Source organism: Oryctolagus cuniculus, chromosome 11 (genome assembly GCF_964237555.1).
Source record: "Oryctolagus cuniculus chromosome 11, mOryCun1.1, whole genome shotgun sequence".
Classification (NCBI taxonomy): domain Eukaryota; kingdom Metazoa; phylum Chordata; class Mammalia; order Lagomorpha; family Leporidae; genus Oryctolagus; species Oryctolagus cuniculus.
The window spans coordinates 54,733,188-54,751,687 of record NC_091442.1 but is presented as its reverse complement, the minus strand read 5'-3'; the positions used below and the strand labels follow the sequence as shown (position 1 = coordinate 54,751,687).

The 18,500-nt window shown below is 51.5% G+C and overlaps 1 protein-coding gene across 5 annotated transcripts in view; it reads left to right on the top strand.

Moving 5' to 3' along the window:
- Positions 1–12,016, top strand: part of BIN2 (bridging integrator 2) — a 43,194-nt gene extending 31,178 nt beyond the window's left edge. For 4 of the 5 annotated variants that reach the window (XM_051845476.2, XM_070052252.1, XM_008256471.4 and 1 more), the window contains 3 exons: positions 2,440–3,190; positions 10,587–10,661; positions 11,548–12,016. In XM_051845476.2, the coding sequence (XP_051701436.2) occupies positions 2,440–3,190; positions 10,587–10,661; positions 11,548–11,577 (856 nt within the window). In that variant the 3' untranslated portion in view covers positions 11,578–12,016. The remainder of the gene's footprint in view (positions 1–2,439; positions 3,191–10,586; positions 10,662–11,547) is intronic. The other variant, XM_051845477.2, reaches the window with a different exon arrangement.
- Positions 12,017–18,500: the final 6,484 nt, after the last annotated feature.

The following is an 18,500-nucleotide window of genomic DNA, read 5'->3' as shown; positions in this document are numbered from 1 at the left end:
TGCAGACAGCTTTCAGGAGATGGTGGAACTGAGCTTGGGACTGGGATAAAGAAAAGGGCTCAGTTTGCTGTTGGTGCCACTCATTTAGCGCTTAGCTACAGATGGCTAAAAAAGAATAACCGGTCAAAGTAGGCTTCCTAGACAAATTTCCTTTTGCCCCAAAAGGAAAGCTCTATTTTTCCTCTTCCCAGCCTTAAAAGCCAGAGTTCTTCATCACTATCCACGCTTCACAGACTTGTCTTCATGTACTCACAGTTGTCCTAGAAGCTGGGAAGGAAATTTCTTGTTTACTTTGCCATGTCCTGAGCCTTTCAAACTTCCTGATTCCGGGAATGCCAGTGCAGTAAAGAACCTTACGCCACACAAGGTATCCCACGTCAGAAAGTCCCGGAGTGCAAGACCTAAGTTTCCCTCTGCCTTTTCCTCTCCCCATCTCCCATCCTTGTGCCTGGGACACAGCATGTGGTTGGAAACTGTCAAGTATGTATCTGTGGGTTGCTTAGTCATTGGTGGGCAGTACCCAGCAATACTCGAGGAGTCAGCCTGTAAGTATTCAACATGGTCTCCAGCATATAGTAGATGTTCAACAAATGCTGGAGTTGTTCTTATTATTCATGGTGGTTACATTGCATAACTCACCACAAACAATACTGCACTGTTGCTCATCCGGGGAACACAGGGTTATTTTCCTGTGAGCCTCTGGTCCCATTATCATTAACCAATACTTAGTGTTCTTTATGTGAGTTTCTATTTAAAGACACCTTCTTTTGTATATATTGTTGCTTCATCAATGTGGAACTTGGAGCCAACAGCACTAACCTCTGCCTGAATGACGCTTACCCAACACATATTTCCTCCGTGAGGCACACCAGAGTCTGCTTAGATAGCACTTCAGCTCTGAAAACCAGTTTTAAATAGCAAAATCACCAACAAAAAGGGAAAGATCATGCTGAAAAGTGCACTTACGTACACTGGGAGAGCTGCAACAAAGGCAGGTCGCCACTTGTTGGAGCTCAGCTGAGAAGGTGCAGGGCGGGCACCTCACCTTTCCCCACCTGGTGCGTGTCCATGAATGACTAGGAGAGTACTGTGGGTACTGACCTTTGGGGTCACAAATAAGTGGGCAAATTTGTAAATATGGAATCTGTATGAATCAACTGCATATCACCAATTTTTTCCTCAGAATAACTATTTGTTAATATTTTATTTTTTGTTTGTATTTTTTTTTTTTTTAATTTCAAAGGCAGAGTGACAGATACAAACAGGGAGACAGATCTTCCATCTGCTGGTTCACTCCGCAAATTCCTGTAACATCCAAGTGTCGGCCAGGCCGAAGCCAGGAGCTCAAACTCCATGTGGGTCTCCTGTGTGGCAGGGCAGGGACCCAAGTACCTGATCCATCACCTGCCACCTCCCAGGGTCCACATTAGCAAGAAACGGGAATCAAAAGCCAAGCCAGGACTCAAACCCAGGCACTGCAATATGGGATGTGGGCATCCCAAGCAGTGTCTTCACCACCAGCCCACATGCCCACCCATCTTTACATGTTAAGGAAAATCAGGTATAGATGAAACTGTATAGCCTTTTCTATTACATTTGATAACAGAAGAAGAATTTCCAATTGTACAAGCTTTGTAAAATCATTTTTAAAGCCTTATATATTAGGCAGGCACCGCGGCTCACTAGGCTAATCCTCCGCCTATGGCACTGGCACCCCGGGTTCTAGTCCCGGTTGGGGCGCTGGATTCTGTCCCGGTTGCTCCTCTTTCAGGCCAGCTCTCTGCTTTGGCCCGGGAGTGCAGTGGAGGATGGCCCAAGTCCTTGGGCCCTGCACCCGCATCAGAGACCAAGAGAAGCGCGTGGCTCCTGGCTTTGAATCTGCGCAGCGCGCTGGCCGTAGCAGCCATTTGGGGGGTGAACCAATGGAAAAGGAAGACCTTTCTCTCTGTCTCTCTCTCTCTCACTGTCTAACTCTGCCTGTCAAAAAAAAAAAAAAAAAAACTTTATGTATTTATTGAAAGAGTTATAGAGAGGGGAATAGACTGAGAGAGAGCTATCTTCCATCTGCTGGTTCACTCCCCAGATGGTCACAACTGTGACTGGGTCTGGCCGAAGCCAGGAGCCAGGAGCTTCCTCCTGGTCGCCCATGCAAGTGTCAGAGGCCCAGGTACTTGGGCCATCTTCTGCTGCTTTCCCAGGCCATCGGCAGGAAGCTGAATCCGAAGTGGAGCAGCCAGGACTCAAACCAGTGCCCGTATGGGATGCTGGCACTGCAGGCGGCAGCTTTACCCACTACGCCACAGCGCCAGCCCCCTCTAAAAATCATTTTAAGCTGGTTTATTCTGTTTTCTTAGATGTGCATGCATGATAATTTGTTCTGGATGTTTTGGTTACTTCCGGTCTTTGCTGTTCTGAGTTTGAATTCCCTTCCTGTTTTAGCAGCAGCAGGCGCTCTTTAGTCATCTCTGCTCCCGTTCGAACGTCTGCAGTCTCCAGCCCTCTCACCTCTCCCACCAGTCCCTCTGCACGGTCCTTGACGAGTGAAATGGAATCTGAATCAGCTACTGAAGAGGAGCTGGCCCCTGGTGCAGCCCAGGGAGAAGACAACTGTGAAGTGAAACAGGAGCCCTCAAAAGATGAAGAAATGGCGGAGGAAGAGTCGGAAGCCAGCTCTGAGGAGGAAGAGCCTCTACCAGCCTGCAACGGCCCGAGCGAGGTCCAGCCCTCCGCCACCACCGAGGCCGAGGCGTCCCAGGAGGAGGTTCCCCCTCGCTCGCCGCCTGCATCACCAGACAGAGTCCTGACCCTGTCGGTGCAGCCTTCATCTCCTGCCCCGGAAGTAGTTCTCCGAACCCGCGCCTCCAGCGAAGGAGCCGAACAACCCAAGAAGAGAGCTTCTACCCAGCGGGCCTCAGCGCCCCCGAGCAGGCCGCCTCCACCCCGCGCCACTCCGAGCCCCAGGCCCCCCTCAGGGGATGTACCCCCCAGCCCGCCGGCCTCCGAAGGGGCTTCACCCGCCAGCCCCGGGGGCGTCCTGGGCACTGGGACTCCAAGTCCTAGGGCCTCCTTGGAGGTCTCTCCTCATGCAGAGCCACCAGAGAAGCCAGGCAGAGCTCCTGGGGCCAGAGAAATGGAAGACGCCCCTGTTCCAAGCGCAGAACCTTGTGCCTCCCCCACCTCGGTGTCTCAGGTAGGAGTTGCCTGGCTGAGTCTTGATTCCCTTTGTGACCTCCGTGTAGCTCACCTTCGCCGCAGTCAGGTTGCCGGCCGTGGTAAGATGTCTTAGTACTCTAGAAGCCTCTTTTGGGTTCTGGGGGTTGTTTCATGTCTTCTTAGCAGCTGCTGTAGTATCTACCCTTGGGGTAGCTGACGCCTACAACGGGCTTATCTCTAGCGTTATTGGAATATTCTTACTAATTTCTTCCACTTGTGGCTATGGCATATAGACCCCAAGAAAAATAGCAGCAAATTTCCGAAGTGCATCTTTGATGAGAGGGACCTAGAACTCTGAGGGAGGGAAGCCAAAGGGCTGGCTTTTGAAAGATAATAGATGAGAAAACGTTCCGAGGCACTGACCTGCCGGAGAGCAGGCTGTTCTGTGAGGAAACTGGAAATCAAGTTCTGTTCTGTTCAGACTGGCATATTACGCAAGGGAGACTTGACCTGTTCTGGAAGACTCCAGAGCACAGGGCTTGGGTTCTGTGTGCAGATTTTCTAAAAGCAGAACATTTTGGATTAGTACAAGAGACACTTGTTAACAATTAGCTCTGTTTAAAAAGTGGGATGGGGGCGGGGTTGGGGGGCTGGTGTTGCGGCGTAGTCGGTAAAGCTGCTGCCTGCGACTCCAGCGTCTCATGTGGGCTCTAGTTAGAGTCCTGGATGCTCCACTTCTGATCTAGCTCCCTGCTGATGTACCTGGGAAAGCAGCAGAGGATGGCCCAAGTGCCCACATGAGAGACCCACATGAAGCTCCCGACTCCTGACTTTGGCCTGGCCCTAGCCCCAGCCATTGTGGCCACTTTGGAAGTGAACCAGTGGATAGATCTCTCTCTCTCTCTCTCTCTCTCTCTCTCTGCCTCTCTCTAACTCTGCCTTTCAAATAAATAAAATATTTTTTAAAAAGTAGGATGAAAAAGAAGTTTGTAAATACAGGAGCAGGTGGAAGGGGGCAGGACACAGTGAGGAGCAGGTGTCTAGCAGCAGGGATGGGGACCTTTCTTCCACGAGTTCAACTTGGACATCACTCACGAGCCCTATTGCCTGTGCAGCTTTGTGGAATTTCTTTTTTTATTTATTTATTTCTTTTTCTTTTTCTTTTCTTTTTTTTAAAGGCAGAATGGACAGTGAGAGAGAGAGAGAGACAGAGAGAAAGGTCTTCCTTTTGCCGTTGGTTCACCCTCCAATGGCCACCACAGCCAGTGCACCACGCTGATCTGAAGGCAGGAGCCAGGTGCTTCTCCTGGTCTCCCATGCAGGTGTAGGGCCCAAGGACTTGGGCCATTCTCTACTGCACTCCCGGGCCACAGCAGAGAGCTGGCTTGGAAGAGGGGCAACCGGGATAGAATCCAGTGCCCTGACTGGGACTAGAACCCGGTCTGCTGGCGCCGCAAGGCAGAGGATTAGCCTAGTGAGCCGGGGCGCCGGCAGCTTTGTGGAATTTCAAGTCCCGCCTTGATTGTCTTTGCAGGCCCAAACCTAATTGATTTTGTGGGCCTTAGGTGGCCCGTGAGCCTGTTAGTCCCCATTCTTGGCTTAGTATTAAGATGCTTGTGTCCCATATTGGAGTGCCTAGGTTCAATTTCTGGCTATAGCTCTTTTTTTAAGATTTATTTATGTTATTTGAAAGGCAAAGTTAAAGAGAGGGAGAGACAAGAAAGAGATCCTCCATCTGCTGGTTCACTCCCCAAGTGGCCTCAACAGCTAGGGCTGGGCCCAGAAGGGATCCAGGTCTTCCATTTTGGTGCAGGGGCCCAAGCACTTGGGCCATCTTCTGCTGTTTTCCCAGGCACATTAACAGGGAGCTAGATGAGAAATAGAACAGCCGGGACTCAAACCAGAACCTATAGGGGAGGCCAGCGTCGCAGGCAGTGGCTTAACCTGCTATGTTACATCAGCCCCAAAACCACATATTTTAGTTTATTTTTTAAATATTTATTTATTTGAAATGCAGAGTTACACAGAGAGAGGAGGAGAGGCAGAGAGAGAGAGAGAGAGAAAGAGAGAAAGAGGTTTTCCATCTGCTGGTTCACTCCCCAGTCAGCCACAACAGATCAGCATCAATCCACTTCTTCTGGGTCTCCCATGTGGATGTAGGGGGTCCAAGGACTTGGGCCATCTTCTGCTGCTTTCCCAGGCCATAGTAGAGATCTGGATCAGAAGTGGAGCAGCTGGGACTCGAACTGATGCCCCTATGGGATGCTGACACTGCAGGTGGCGGCTTTACCCGCTATGCCACAGCACCAATCCCACTTGCCTTTTAATTCATTGCCTTTTTTCCCACAGTTTGAAATATCCTTCAGTACTAGTGAAGGAAGACAGGGAAGAAAAAGAATAAATAAATAAATAAATAAATAAATAAATAAATAAATAAATAAAAATCTCACTGTAGTGGTGGTAAGAGATATGAAGGAAAATGAAGTAGAGAAAGAGAGTAGGGGTTGAATGGCAGTTTTAAACAGGGCGCTCAGAGAAGGCAATATTTGCATGAAGGCCAGGACCTGAGCTGTGGGGTGTCTGGAGGAAGAGTGTGAGATTTCGGGTACCCTCAGGTCACACCACCTAACTGCTGCCTGTCCCTGGCTGAAGGCTGACCATGCTGCCTGGGGAGCTTCCTGCCCCTAAGAGCTAACATGGACAAAGGGTACAGGGGGCGTCCAGGGTTCAACGGTGTGGGGCTTCCTCCTACATTGTTCACTTGTTATAGATTCATTTATTTACTTGAAAGGCAGAGGGACAGACAGAGGGAGATCTTCTGTCTGCTGGTTTATTCCCGAAGTCCACACATCCAGGGCTGGGCCAGGCCAGGCCAAAGCCAGAAGCCAGGAACTCCATCTTGGTCTCCCACTTGGGTGGCAGGGGACCAAAGATGTGGGCCATCATCTGCATCTTCCCAGGAGCCCTAGTAGGGAGCTGGATAGGAGGCAGAGTAGCTGAAGCCGAACCCGCACTCTGATACAGGATGGAGGCAACCGGCCAGTGGCTTAGCCTGCTGTACCACAACATGCACCCCTACATTGTTCACGTTTTAATTTTTACTTTTAAAAGTTTCATTTATTTATTTGCAAGGCAGAGTTACGGAGAGAGCAGCAGAGACAGAGAGGAGAGGGAGAGAGAGAGAGAGATCTTCCATTCACTGATTCACTCACCCAGATGCCCACACTGGCTGGAGACATGCCAGGCTGAAGCCAGGAGCCAGGAATTTCATCCACATCTCCCATACAGGTGCAGGAGCTAAAGTACTTGGGCCATCTTTTGCTGCTTTCTCAGGCACATTAGCAGGGAGCGAAATCGGAGGTAGAGCAGCCAGTACTCAAACCAGCACCCATTTGGGATGCCAGTGCTGCAGGCATTGGCTCAACCTGCTGCACCATAACACTAGCCCCTCCCCCCCTTTTTTGACAGGTAGAGTTATAGACAGAGAGAGAGACAGAGACAAAGGTCTTCCTTCCCTTGGTTCACTCCCCAAATGGCCGCCATGGCCAGTGCTGCACCGATCTGAAGCCAGGAGCCAGGCACTTCCTCCTGGTCTCTCACACGGGTACAGGGGCCCAAGCACTTGGGCCATCCTCCACTGCCCTCCTGGGCCACAGCAAAGAGCTGGACTAGAAGAGGAGCAACCAGGACTAGAACCTGGCGCCTATATGGGATGCCTGCACCGCAAGCAGAGGATTAACCAAGTGAGCCACGGCACCGGCCCCAACACTAGCTCTTTGATCACAGTTTTTTCCAGAGGCTGGAGAGGCAAGGAAGATGGACAAGGAGGAGACTAATAAAGTTATCTCAACTGACTCCTCTAATACTCTATCACAATTATATGCCCTCAGTTTTGATAAAACACAGAAGACCCTAACAGAACAAGACAGGAAATCCCCTTGGCTGGCTTCTAGTCTGGGGCAGCTGTGCCAATTCAAAGAGCTAAGCAGGTTCCAGCGTTGTAGCGGGTAAAGGTGCTCTCGTGACACTGCATCCCGTGTGGGCTCTGGGTGCTCCATTTCTGGTCCAGTCACTCCTGCTGCACCCGGGAAACAGCAGAAGATGGCCCACATAACTTGGACCCCCACACCCATGTGGGAGACACATGAAGCTCCTGGCTCCTGGCTTTGGTTTGGCCCAGCCCTGGCTATTGCAGCCACTTGGAGAGTGAACCAGAGGCTGGAAGGGCTGTGTCTCTTCTTTTTCTTTCTGTAACTCTGCCTTTGAAATAAATAAATAACTCTTAAAAAAAAATGCAGGACACGTGGATGGTGAATAAGCACAGGAGAAGTGCAGGGTTGTGAGCCGGCGAGTGTAGTTACGTCTCGTCTTTAGCGCTGAAAAGGGCAGCTCAGTGGTACTGTGTGATTTCAGTGTGGAGGTAGTGAGAGTGTCCTCCTGTTTGGCTCTGGAGAGTAATAAAACAAATTTGCATTCTGGGAGCTGGGGTGGGGCAGATGCTGTCTTAGCACGTCAGGGAGCAGGCTCATTGTACTGTCTTCCCTGGGAAAGAGGCACGAACAACCCGCTTCTGCTGAGGCAGCTGGCACGCTTACGATTGTTGGCTTCCGTGTCTCCTCTCCGGTGGCCGTGCTTAGCTCACCAGCTGAGACGCTGCCTGCAGAATGATGTTAACAGAGCGTGTCCGTGTCACCCATCCTCAGAGCCGCTGTGCCACCGTGCATGCCCACTTCCCTGGCCAATCATTGTAAATCATGTCTTAAGCAGCACTGTGGACGGCGCACCTGGGAAGCAGTAAATAAGTGGACCTGGGGAGAGTCTGTTCTTGCTCAGCATTTGAATAACCTGAGAAGGAAGGTTCTGGGGGAGGTGGTACCGCCTTTGAGCTAATTCATGGCCTGGGGGCGGGGGACTAAGACAAGTTTCCTAGAGGAGAAATCCTAGAATTTTAGCCAGCTAGCACTCTCTTGCAGATTGGTTGTTTTCTTTTTTTTTTTTCTTTTTTTTTTTTTTTTTTTTTTGACAGGCAGAGTGGACAGTGAGAGAGAGAGACAGAGAGAAAGGTCTTCCTTTGCCGTTGGTTCACCCTCCAATGGCCGCCACGGCTGGCGCGCTGCGGCCGGCGCACCGCGCTGATCCGATGGCAGGAGCCAGGAGCCAGGTGCTTCTCCTGGTCTCCCATGGGGTGCAGGGCCCAAGCACCTGGGCCATCCTCCACTGCACTCCCTGGCCACAGCAGAGAGCTGGCCTGGAAGAGGGGCAACCGGGACAGAATCCGGCGCCCCAACCGGGACTAGAACCTGGTGTGCCGGCGCCGCTAGGCGGAGGATTAGCCTAGTGAGCCGCGGCGCCGGCCTAGATTGGTTGTTTTCAAAGATGACGTGTATAGTGTATGAATTAAAATCCAATGTCAAAAAGTATACGTGTTTTCAAGCTTAGAGTGCCCAGGTCTTCCCCCGGCATAGCAGTTCCTGGACAAGGCTTCTTGGCCTTGGGTTCCCACGTCAGAACCTGGAACTTTCCCCAGAAGAAGCTGTTATACCACTTGCCTCTCCTGACTGCTTGTTAGGATCACTTACGTGTGTGAGTGGCTGTGTCGTGCTTTTTTTTTTTTTTTTTTTTTTTTTTTTTTGAAACAGATAAGAAATAGAGATCTGCCGTCTGCTGGTTCATCCCCCAAATGCCAGCCAACAGCCAGGGCTAGGCCAGAGTAAAGGCAGGAGCCTAGAACTCCACTGGGTCTCCCATGTGGGCAGCAGGGGCCCAAGTACTTGAGCCATCATCTACTGCCTCCCAGGGTGCTTATTAGCAGGACACTGGATCAGAGGCGGGGGAGCTGGGACTCAACCAGGCACCCTGATATGGGGTGTGGACATCCTGAGCAGTGACTTAACTGCTTGGCCAAATGCCTGCCCCTTTAGCACATTCTTGAGAAAGGTTAGGGAGGTGTTTTCTTTATTTTATTCTTCCTGAAAGATGACAAGGTGAGCTCCTGTCTGCTGGGACCCTTCCCACATGCCCACAATGGCTGGGACAGGACCAGGCTAAAACTGGGAGCCGTGAACTCAGTCCAGGTCTCCCAGGTGGCAGAAACCCAATCACTTGAGCCATCACCCTGTCTACAAGGGCTTGCACTAACGAGAGGTTGGAGTCAGGAGCCAGAGCTGGGAATTGCACCAGGTACTCCAATGTGGGACATGAGCAGTCTTTTTGTTGTTGTTGTTTTTTAAGATTGATTGTTACTTACTTGAAAGGCAGAGTTACAGAGAGAGAGAGGTCTTCCATCTGCTGGTTTACTCCTCAAATGGCTGCAACAGCCAGAGCTGAGCCAATCCGAAGCCAAGAACCAGTAGCTTCTTCTGGGTCTCCCGCGTGGGTGCAGGGGCCCAAGGACTGCTGCTTTCCCAGGACACAGCAGAGAGCGGGATCGGAAGTGGAGCAGCCGGGACTCGAACTGACGCCCACATGGGGTGCCGGCACTGCAGGCGGCGGCTTTACCTGCTACACCACAGCACCGGCCTCCATAGGCCTTCTTTCTTTCTTTCTTTCTTTTGACAGGCAGAGTGGACAGTGAGAGAGAGAGACAGAGAGAAAGGTCTTCCTTTGCCGTTGGTTCACCCTCCAATGGCGGCCGCGGCCGGCGCACTGTGGCCAGCGCACTGCGCTGATCCAATGGCAGGAGCCAGGTGCTTCTCCTGGTCTCCCATGGGGTGCAGGGCCCAAGCACTTGGGCCATCCTCCACTGCACTCTGGGGCCACAGCAGAGAGCTGGCCTGGAAGAGGGGCAACCGGGACAGAATCTGGCGCCCCGACCGGTACTAGAACCCGGTATGCCGGCGCTGCAAGGCGGAGGATTAGCCTAGTGAGCTGCGGCGCCGGCCCATAGGCCTTCTTAACCCCTGGGCCAAATGCCTGCCCCAGGTAGTGGTTTTAAGGCCTTAGAGGAGCAGGCATTTGCACAGCGGTTAGGATACTGCTCAAAGTTCTGTATCAGATACCGCACACGCGGGAGACTTGAATTGAGTTCCTGGCTCCTAGCTTGAGCCTGGCCTAGCTCTGGGTGTCGTGGGCTTGTGGGAAGGAAACACGCGGGTGGAATCTCTCTCACTATCTCTCTCTGCCTTTCAAATAAAATGAAAAAAAAATTTTTTAAAGATCTTACTGATGTGTGTCACACAAACCACATGATGTCTGATCGTAGAAACAGCTCTGGAGTGTGAAGACCTGCTTTCCTGGCCTAGCAGTCTCTTAACCCTTTGAGCCTTGGTTTCTGCACTGGCACAGGAGGAGGAGGGAGGCCTTCCCTGACACCTGCAGGCTCTGCGGGGCAGTATGTAGGACCCTGGTAAAGGGGAAGGCACACAAGAGCCTTCTGAGCCGAGAGGCCAGGGATGTGGAGCCCTCTCTCACTGGCAGAAGTTTTCTCTTTCCAGGGCCAAGACCTGCAGCTTCCGGCCTCTGCGGCTCCAGGAGAGAACACCCTCACAGCCTCGGAGCCTCCAGAAGAGGTAAGGAGACCAGAGACCAGGGGGCCTGGGGTGGCCGGGGCGTTCGGCCCCCAGCTCAGCTCCTCACTGTCGGCTGCACGGAGAAGGGAAACCCAGCAGGGCACCGTGCTCCTGCCGCTCAGACAGGTGGGAGCCAGAGAAACGGAGAATGGACGGGGACGTCCCAACATGGAGCTTTCAACCAACCCGCTCCTCAGTATTCACTTAATTATGTCTGTACGCACTTCATAGGCGCGAAGGGATGCAAAACCATACGAAAAGGTTGTAGGCACGTTAGAGATTTTACACGCAGGGGGTCTTCAAAATGTTTGAGGAAAATGCACTCAGTTTATGAAAAAACCGCATAGATTTCAAAGGCTTTTGCCCCAAAATAAACTCACCTTTTAATTCCATTTTCCATGAACTTTTTGAATTACCCACATATATAATATACTAACACACACACACACACACACAGCATAGCAAAATAACTCAGAAACACATCAGACAGAACGGTGACATAAAATGCAGCCAGGAATTAGGCAAGCCTACGAAATGCGTTCTGTAAAATAAACGTACTACGCATGGACCACAGAGTGGCTTCCAGACCTTGTAGCATCCAGCGTGAGACAACCTTGATGAGTGCAGGATAACTCCTGCTGCTACGAAGATGAAAAACCAAGTGCTGAGAGAGCCACGGCAGAGGACGGAAGGAACGCTGCCGGCCCAAGGCCCTCCCGTGACCCTGGCCCAGGTTTCCTGTTGTCCCCTCCGTGGAAGCCCGGGGCACTGATTGCACACGAAGTGCAGTCAGGAGAAGCAGCCAGGATGGTCACCTCCCCCTGGTGTGGCCGGCGGGCGGGCGGGCAGGTCGGCACCTGACGCGTTGTTGATGTTTGCTTTCCAGGTGGCCACAGGTCAGAACGCACAGCTCTGAAGGGAGCCGCACGCGCCTCCCCGGAGAAGCTCCCCAGCCGGAGGGTGCGGGTCAGGACGGAAGAGCCAGCACACACTCTGGGTTCTCAGCGAGAGTGCTGGCGGCCTCTATCGACCTGGCATTCATGGAGGCCGAGGAGCAGCCTTCAGGGAGGGAGGGAGGGAGGGGGCGAGCAGGCCTGGCAGAAGGGGATGTTACACTCCAGGAACGTTTAATGTGGGTGTTAGCGCTGTAAGAAGAGAGAGGTTTTATGAGTTAAAGTGCAGCTATTATGACTATAAAAAGCCAGAGTATCTATACACAGACACTTATCCACACAGACGCATGACCACACACACTCAGAGGCCAGCCAACGGATCTTTGACGTACCACTCGTTTTGCAAGACTTAAAGCCAAAAGAACGGATTTTCAGGTGGTTGAATAAAGGAGGATTTGACTATGTTTGGATTCTTTATTTGATACAGATGTTGCCTCAGCCCAGCACCGGGTTTCCACTTAGCCAAGGTGACTGATTCTGCCCCAGGCTGGGAAGGCTCCTTCCATCCCGACCCCCAGCTCACACACCTCCTGGCTGTAGTTCTTTTTCTTATTTTTTTTTATATGAGAGACACAGAGTTTCTATGTGCTGGTTTCCTCCCCAAATACCTGCAATGGCCAGGGTTGGGCCAGGTCAAAGCCAGAAACCAGGGATTCAGTCGAGGTCTCCGATGTGGGTGACAGGGACACAAGTACTTGAGCCATCACTGCTGCCTCCCAGGGTCCACTTATCAGGAACCTTGCACCGAGATCCAGAGCCAGGATTGACACACACCCAGGTACTCGGCTCTGGCATGGGGGCATCTTAACCGCGGCTGAGCACTGCCCATGAAACTCCGTCACGGTTCCAGGAGCCTCTCCTGTTAACAGATACGTCACTGCGTGAGCACACGCATGGGAAAGGGGTCCTGGGTGTGCTTTAGAGCTGCATCTAGTGTCCGCAGCCTAGCACTTGGTGTGTGAATAGGGGGCTGGATGAAGGAAGGTATGAAACTCAAAACGAGTGCCAATTATAACAATAACAGTGGAAACAGCATGGAATCTGGAGTCCAGAGTCCTAGATTCAAGACCTGCTATTTCCTTTCTATGAAAATATTTGTGGAAACATTACAAAGTAACCCTGCAGCCCGGCCACTGTGATAAATGCATACACACTTGTAAATGCCCGCCCTTTTCTGCTCTTGTTTTGGGGAGCACTGATATCATTTCTTCAATCATTTGGCAAGCATTTATTGGGCACATCCTCTGCCAATCAGTACGAGGTAGTAGGGAAATGAGGTCTTTAAAGAGACAGACTTGGGGCTGGCGGGTAAAGCCGCCACCTGCAGTGCCAGCATCCAAGATGGGCAGTGGTTCAAGTCCCAGCTGCTTCACTTTGGATCCAGCTCCCTGCTAATGTTCCTGGGGAAGCAGTAGAAGATGGCCCAAGTCTTTGGGCCCCTGCACCCATGTGGGAGACCAGGAAGAAGCTCCTGGCTCCTGGCTTTGGATCGGCGCAGCTCTGGCCGTGGCAGTCATTTGGGGAGTGAACCATCGGATGGAAGACCTCTCTCTACCTCTGCCTCTCCCTCTCTGAAACCCTGCCTTTCAAATAGATAAATATTAAAACAAAAATTAGAATTAAAAAAATAGATTCTTGAGCAGGGAGTGGAATGGACAGGATTTGGGGATGGGATAGAAGAGGATGTTTGACGAAGACTGAGGTTTTAAGGAATTCTAGGTTAGGCCTGAGACTACAATTTGGTGGTGCCATTTCCTGAAACAGTGACTATAAGAGGAAATGCATTTTTGTGGGTTCCCTGGTTGCAGGCAAGCAACGGACAGAGTGAAGCAATCAGGTTTACGCTACAAGGACAGTAAGCAGCTCCTAGCACTAAAGGAACAGCCTGGGATATGTGGGCTGCCTCTTCAGGCAGCTGCCAGTGGGAGACTCGGCTTCCGCCACCTCTGCCACTGTGTCATTGGGTGCCTGCCCGTCCTGTTGGGCAGGGGAAACTGGTAACTGGCTGGCACTATTGGCAGAGGAGGGAACGCATGCTAGTGTCTCATGACAGGGAGACCAGGGCAGAAGAGGCTAGATTGCAAAAAGGCATCCTTTGGGGATGAGAGAAATGTTCTTAATTTTGATCATGGTGATGGTTGAGTATAAAAGCTCATTAAATTATGTACATTAAGTATTTACAGTTCATTGTGTCAAATTTTTTTTAAGAGGCAGAGTTACAGATATAGGGAGAGGCAGAGAGAGAGGTCTTCTATCAGCTGGCCTGATCTGAAGCCAGGGGCCAAGAGCTTCTTCCAGGTCTCACGCAGGTGCAGGGGCCCAAGGACTTGGGCCATCTTCCACTGCTTTCCCAGGCCATAGCAGAGAGCTGGATTGGAAGTGGAGTATCTCAGCTCCCTGCTAATGTGTCTGGGAAAGTGATGGAGAATGGCCCAAGTCCTTGGCCCCCTGCACCCATGTGGGAGGCCCAGAGGAAGCTCCTGGCTCCTGGCTTCAGATTGGCCCAGCTCCAGCCCTTGCAGTCATTTGGGGAGTGAACCAGTGGATGGAAGACCTCTCCCCGCTCCCTCTTTGTAATTCTGCCTTTCGTTTTTTTTTTTTTTTTTTGACAGGTAGAGTTAGTGAGAGAGAGAGAGACAGAGAGAAAGGTCTTCCTTTGCCGCTGGTTCACTCTTCAATGGCCGCCGCAGCCAGCGCGCTGTGGCCAGCGCACCGTGCTGATCCGATAGCAGGAGCCAGGTACTTATCATGGTCTCCCGTGGGGTGCAGGGCCCAAGGACTTGGGCCATCCTCCACTGCACTCCCTGGCCACAGCAGAGAGCTGGCCTGGAAGAGGGGTAACTGGGACAGAATCCGGCGCCCTGACCGGGACTAGAACCCGGTGTGCCGGCGCCGCTAGGTGGAGGATTAGCCTAGTGAGCCGCGGCGCTGGCCCGATTCTGCCTTTCAAATAAAGAAATATTAAAAAAAAAAAAAAGTGTAGCAGCTGGGACTCAAACTGACACTCACATGGAATGCTGGCGCTGCAGGCAGAGGCTTAAGCTACCACACCACATCGCCAGCCTCCAAATTATGTCTTAAGCTATAAAAACAGACCTGGAGTGGGCACATGGCAGAGCAGTTAAGTTGCCACGTGGAATATTTGTATCCCATATTGGAGTGTCTGGTTCAAGTCCCCACTTGGCACCTTGGGAGGCAGCCAGTGATGGCTCAAGTACTTGGGTCTCTACCACCCATGTGGGAGACCTAGGTGGAGTTCTTGGCTGGCCTTGTCTCCCATGCAGGTGCAGGGGCCCAAGGACTTGGGCCATCTTCTACTGCTTTCCCAGGCCATAGCAGAGTGCTGGATCAGTAGTGGAGCAGCCCGGACTCGAACCAATGCCCATATGGGATGCTGGCACTGTAGGCAGCGTCTTTACCCACTACACCACAGCGCCGGCCTCCGTACCGCCTACTTTTAATCTCCCCTAGGACGCATTCTACACCCCTGTCCCTGAGAATCACGGCTGGGAGCAGTACTCCAGGGGTACTGGAAGTGTAGGGGAAGCGCTGGGAGCGCAGGTCCCTCACTGTCCACAGCAAAGCCCAGTTCAAGCCTTTCCTCTCCAGGGCTTTCCCGAGCCTCTCTGCGGAGTGTGCCAGAGACGACTTCTGGGGATCCAGGATCTGGAGGGGGAGAGAAGCAGTCCCCATGGCGGAAGTGGGAAAGATCAGTAAGTTGTGAGACTGGAACTTGATGTGCATACAAGCCAACTGAAGGTTCCCAGGAGGCAAGGGGAAGGACCACAGTGCTTATCTAGAGGGAACGCTGTGGCTGGGAACCTGATTGAGCACCATGATTCACAACAGGGCAAAGCTTTTAAAGTTGGGGCTGGCACTGTGGCGCAGTGGGTTAACACCCTGGCCTGAAGCGCCAGCATCCCATACGGGTGCCGGTTCGAGTCCCAACTGCTCCACTTCCGATCCAGCTCTCTGCTATGGCCTGGGAAAGCAGTAGAAGATGGCCCAAGTCCTTGGGCCCCTGCACCCATGTGGGAGACCTGGAAGAAGCTCCTGGCTCCTGGCTTCGGATTGGCACAGCTCCGACCATTGCGGTCATCTGGGGAGTGAACCATCGGATGGAAGACCTCTTTCTCTCTCTGCCTTTCCTCTTTCTGTGTAACTCTGACTTTTAAATAAATAAATAAATCTTTTTTAAAAAAATGCTTTTAAAGGGCTGGCGCCGCGGCTCACTAGGCTAAGCCTCTGCCTGCGGCGCCGGCACCCTGGGTTCTAGTCCCGGTCGGGGTGCTAGATTCTGTCCCAGTTGCCCCTCTTCCAGGCCAGCTCTCTGCTGTGGCCAGGGAGTGCAGTGGAGGATGGCCCAAGTGCTTGGGCCCTGCACCCCATGGGAGACCAGGAGAAGCACCTGGCTCCTGCCTTCGGATCAGCGCAGTGCACCAGCCGCAGCGTGCCGGCCGTGGCGGCCATTGGAGGGTGAACCAACGGCAAAAAGGTAGACCTTTCTCTCTGTCTCTCTCACTGTCCACTCTGCTTGTCAAAAAAAAAAAAAAAATGCTTTTAAAGTTGTACGTGGGAAAGGCTAGGGCTGAGAAGACAGTAGCACAAGGTGGGGCTGACAGCAGTACCATGTTGGGGAGGGGTGTGGAGTGGAGGCAGTATCTCCTCTCTCTGCTCCAGGGCCCCTGCAGGCCTGCTCTAGTTTCTGAGTTTCTGCATTTTAAGCTTAGAGAATGCCAGGAGCTTCATCCATCACCTACCATATGCACAGCCAAATACAATGCACTGTTCTCCCTCCGAAGATTTGAAAGGCCATCTTGATACAGGGGGCAGGCACACAGAGAACCCTAGAAACATGACATAGCCAGGATGAACCAGAGACCCCAAAAGAGCTGAAGACACTCTGCCGCAGCCACTGTGGCACAGCCAATTCAGCCACCACTTGGGACGCCACCTGCTCATAGCACAGTGTCAGTTCAAGTCCTGGCTGCTCTGCTTCCAGTCCAGTTCCCTGCTAATGTACCTGGGGAGGCAGCAGAGGATGGCCCAAGTGCTTGGGCCCCTGCCATTCATGTGAGAGATGGGAGTTCCTGGCCTCCAGCTTTGGCCTGGCCCAGGTTTGGCTGTTGCAGGCATTTAGAGAGTGAACCAGGAGATGCAAGATCTCTCCCTTTCTCTCTCGGATGTTCTGCCTTTCAAATAAATAAATGAATATATAAAGAGAAAAGGACACACACTAATTACAGCATTCCTTACTTTATGCACGTGCATATTGGGTCCTAGTTTTCTGCAGGCTTATACTTTTAAAATGAGGTGTGTGCCTGAAGGAAGACAAAAAAAATGGTATCAGCAAACCTTTCAAGGTAACACTCCAAAGAGAAAAAAGATGCTTATAAGAGATCAGAGATCAGCAATAACCATCCGGTGAGACTGAGCGTGACAGCAAATCAGCAGAGCCAGCTGGGCCAGGTGGCCTTTGAGTGTGTGATCTTAACAATCTTCACATGGACTGGTGCGTGGTATGGGAGAGAGACAGCCAGACGGAAGATCCCAGCCTTCCTGCCTTGCCGGGGGCGAGGAGATGCGATTGTCCGTCCTTGGAATGGAGCTCTGACCACCTGCCCTTCCTTTATCTCTTGCATGCTCTCCTACCTGAGGCCGGGCTGACCGACCTTGTAGTAACTTGCACACATCCTGCCTATGTGCCACTTTCTTTGCCTTTCTGGGTAGTAGGTCTCCCACCCATGAGCTGCCTCTACGCTGACAATTCCATGCCTTTAAAAAATATATATTCAAATAAAATGAATGTCATCAACTTCTCTTTTTCTTTTTTTCCTCCTTTGGCTTTTACCAACTAACACTTCAAGAATGAGAGCAACTACTCTTCTTTATATAAGGCTTTATTTTTTTTTCTCATTTAATGCTTCTTTCTTGAGACTTCCTCTTCCAACTGGTTGGTCCCCAGACGAACACCCACACTGTGTGACACCTGTCCTAAGGATTTACATAAAGGTTGATTCCCACTTCTGCAGAACTCACAGGAGCAAGACGTTAAGTACGGAAGTCTCGCTGGGATGGAAGGCAGAATAACCACAGGGTACCCAACCAAGATAACAATAGCTAGCAATTATTTAGCACTTACTGTATATCAGTCAAGGTTCTAGCGCTTAGTACCAGTATGTATAAAAGCACTTTTAAAACCTTGGGGGGGGGGGCGGCATTTGGCTTAGTGGTTAAGATGCTAGGTGAGATAACCTGCATCCCTTATCAAAGTTCCTAGGTTCAAGTCCTGGCTTAGCTTCCAGTTCCAGCTTCCTGCTGATGTACACCCTGGGAGGTAGCTGCGATGGCTCAAGTAGTTGGGTTCTCGCTATCCACATTGGGAAACCCACACTGGGTTCCTGGCTCTCAGCTTCAGCCTGGCTCAGCCCCAGTCCTTGCAGGCAGACATTTGGGAAGTGAACCAGCAGATGGAAGAGTTCTCTCTCTCTGTCTCTCTCTTCATCTCTCTAACTCAGCCTTTGAAATAAAGCTTAAAAAAAAAAAAAAAAAGGAAATTTTGGTGCAAAAAAATTAAACCAATGCCTATGAGGGGTCTTTAAAACGCTCACCGAAAATGTGGATTATGAAAACAACTATGCATGGATGTCCAAGATTTTGCTAGAAAATAAACTTTTAATGCCATTTTAATGCCATCAATTGTCCATTCTGAAGCACCAGTCCACTAACTCATTCCCTGGACACAGTAATTCCCTGCGACAGGAACTGCCCCAGAAGGCGCTTGCCCGAGATGACAGAGCAAAGCCCATGGTAGAGCCTGGGTCACACACCATGGCATCCTCTTAGTCACTGAGTTCCTCTGATGGGAACATTTCCTGCCACACAG